Here is a 2,062-nt window from a genome sequence, read left to right on the forward strand (position 1 = left end):
CAATAGGTGTTCCTAGTAGGTTTAGTGGAGGGGGGGGGGTTGAGAGTGCTTGACAGCCATGGCTTTGGTCTTGTTCGGGTTTATTTTCAGTCCTAAGACCTGGCAGCTTGCTGCAATGGTGTCTAGGGGGATTTGCATTTTACGGTGTTTGTTGTTGACTGTGTGTGGGCAGACAACACAGATATCGTCTGCGTAGATGAAGATTTGAATGCCCTCCGGGTAGTCTTCTTTCAATATATTTTCAATGAGTACATTGAATAAAAAGGGGCTTAATATCCCTCCTTGTGGAGTGCCATTTTCGAGTGGTATGTATGGTGACGTGGCTCCCTGGAATGTAACTCTAGCTTCCCTGTTTTGGGTATATTTCTACGTCCACCCAAGGAGGTGGCCTCTGACGCCTTTGATGACTAGTGATGTCAAAATGGCGTTAGAGCTGGCTAGCTCATAGGCTTTCTCAAGATCAAGGAAAACAACTAGTTCGCTTTTTCCGTTGACTGTGGCCATGACATCAGCTAGACATTCTTGTGTTCCAATGCCTCTCGTGTAGGCATAGAGCCTGTCGTGCAAAGGGCCCACCACCCACTGAAGCCGCCGGAGGACCATCCGTTCAGCTACCTTGCCAGTGCAGCTGAGTAGGGCAATGGTACGATAGGCATTTATTTCCTTAGGCTTTGGTATTGGATTGGTGTCCTGTTTGTTCCATGGTTCGGGCCTGATGTGCTGAGCATGCGTTAGGTTAATTATGTGTAAGTAGCTATTTTTGGCAGGTTCGCCAAGATGCTTTAGCATAGAAAAAGAAATGCCATCGACTCCAGGGGCTGTGTCTCTACATTTAGCTAGGGCAGCATCAAGTTCGGCCGAAGTGGAGAGCGCATCAGTGCATGACGGTTCATTGCAGGCTGCTCTGAATAGGTCATTTCTTCTGAGCCGAAGTTGTTCCTGCCTGGCCTGGGTAGCTGGGCATAGGTTAGTTGATTTCATCCGATTTGCAAAGGTTTGAGCTATGTTCATGGCCTCTTGATGGGGTTGAGGATGAGTGGGCTTGGTCTGGTGTCTTTTGGATCCTGAGACCTTGTTAAACCAGGCCCAGATGGCTTTGAGAGATGTTTGTTGTGAAATTTGGCTGCACCATTGGAGCCATTTTTCCCTTTTTACTTCGTTGGCAACTTGAACTGCTTCGACTATGAGCTCCCTCAGTAGAAGGAGTAGCCCATCAGTCCTGTGACGTCTGAAGAGCTTCCTTGTCCTGTTTATTTGTCTGTTCATTTCTTTTATGTGCGGGCAGTAGTACCACGCGTCCTTATGATTGTGTTGCGGGTTCCTGCCTTTCCTGGGCATGGAGGCATCCGCAGCCAGGGTGGTTTGTTTTGTAAACTCCGTAAGGAGGAAGGTGGGGTCCTCAGATGGGTTTTCTGCGAGCTGGAGAGCCCATGTTGTCATGTGCCTCTCGAAGATGTCCCATTGGGCAAAATCAGGATTCCATCTTGCTGGGGGTGGTGGGATTGGTGGAAGTTTGGGGGTTGGTACCGTGGTGAGGATGGCAAAGTGGTCACTGGCGAGGGACGGGTGTAACATCCAGGAGGCGGCGTTGTGGAGGGCTCTTGGGATGAACATTAAATCTAGGGTGCCACCAGCAATGTGGGTGCTGGCAGGTAGCCTGTTCAGAAGGACAACGTTAGGGAAATCCTGAAGGAGGGAGTATAAGTGCCTCCCAGTGGGTTTGTACTTGGAGAGTGTAAAAAGGGGTGGTGATCATTTTGATCACCTGCTAGGATGGCGTTGGAAGCGGAGATGGAAGCAAAAAGGTTTTCAGCTTCCAGACTCTTTCTCGGGCTTTTATATATGTTGTGTAGGTGAGTGTTGTGTGGGCCAGTCTGATTTCTACACTGAGCAGTTCAGCTTCTCCGCACTGTATTGTCGGTAGCTTTGTGGACTGTATTGTGTCTTTTACTAGTGTGAGTAGTCCCCGTGTTGTGTCTGTGCGAAGAGATTTGTGTATAGTGTATCCTTTGTAAGAGAAGAGTGAGTTCTCCCTGAGCAATATCTCCTGTAAGAGAACCAC

At 48.8% G+C, this 2,062-nt stretch overlaps 1 protein-coding gene across 1 annotated transcript; it reads right to left on the minus strand.

The window, feature by feature from the left end:
- Positions 1-366: 366 nt before the first annotated feature.
- On the minus strand, positions 367-1,614 carry LOC137619162 (uncharacterized). The gene has a single exon (XM_068349348.1). It carries the CDS (start codon positions 1,612-1,614, stop codon positions 367-369), a length of 1,248 nt encoding a protein of 415 aa, XP_068205449.1.
- Between the last annotated feature and the right edge of the window lie 448 nt (positions 1,615-2,062).

The sequence above is a fragment of the Palaemon carinicauda genome, chromosome 25 (assembly GCF_036898095.1).
Source record: "Palaemon carinicauda isolate YSFRI2023 chromosome 25, ASM3689809v2, whole genome shotgun sequence".
Lineage (NCBI taxonomy): Eukaryota > Metazoa > Arthropoda > Malacostraca > Decapoda > Palaemonidae > Palaemon > Palaemon carinicauda.

Bases quoted from the DNA above. Each gene is read 5' to 3' on its own strand.
- LOC137619162 (XM_068349348.1), bottom strand. From the start codon at position 1,614: ATGTTCATCCCAAGAGCCCTCCACAACGCCGCCTCCTGGATGTTACAC.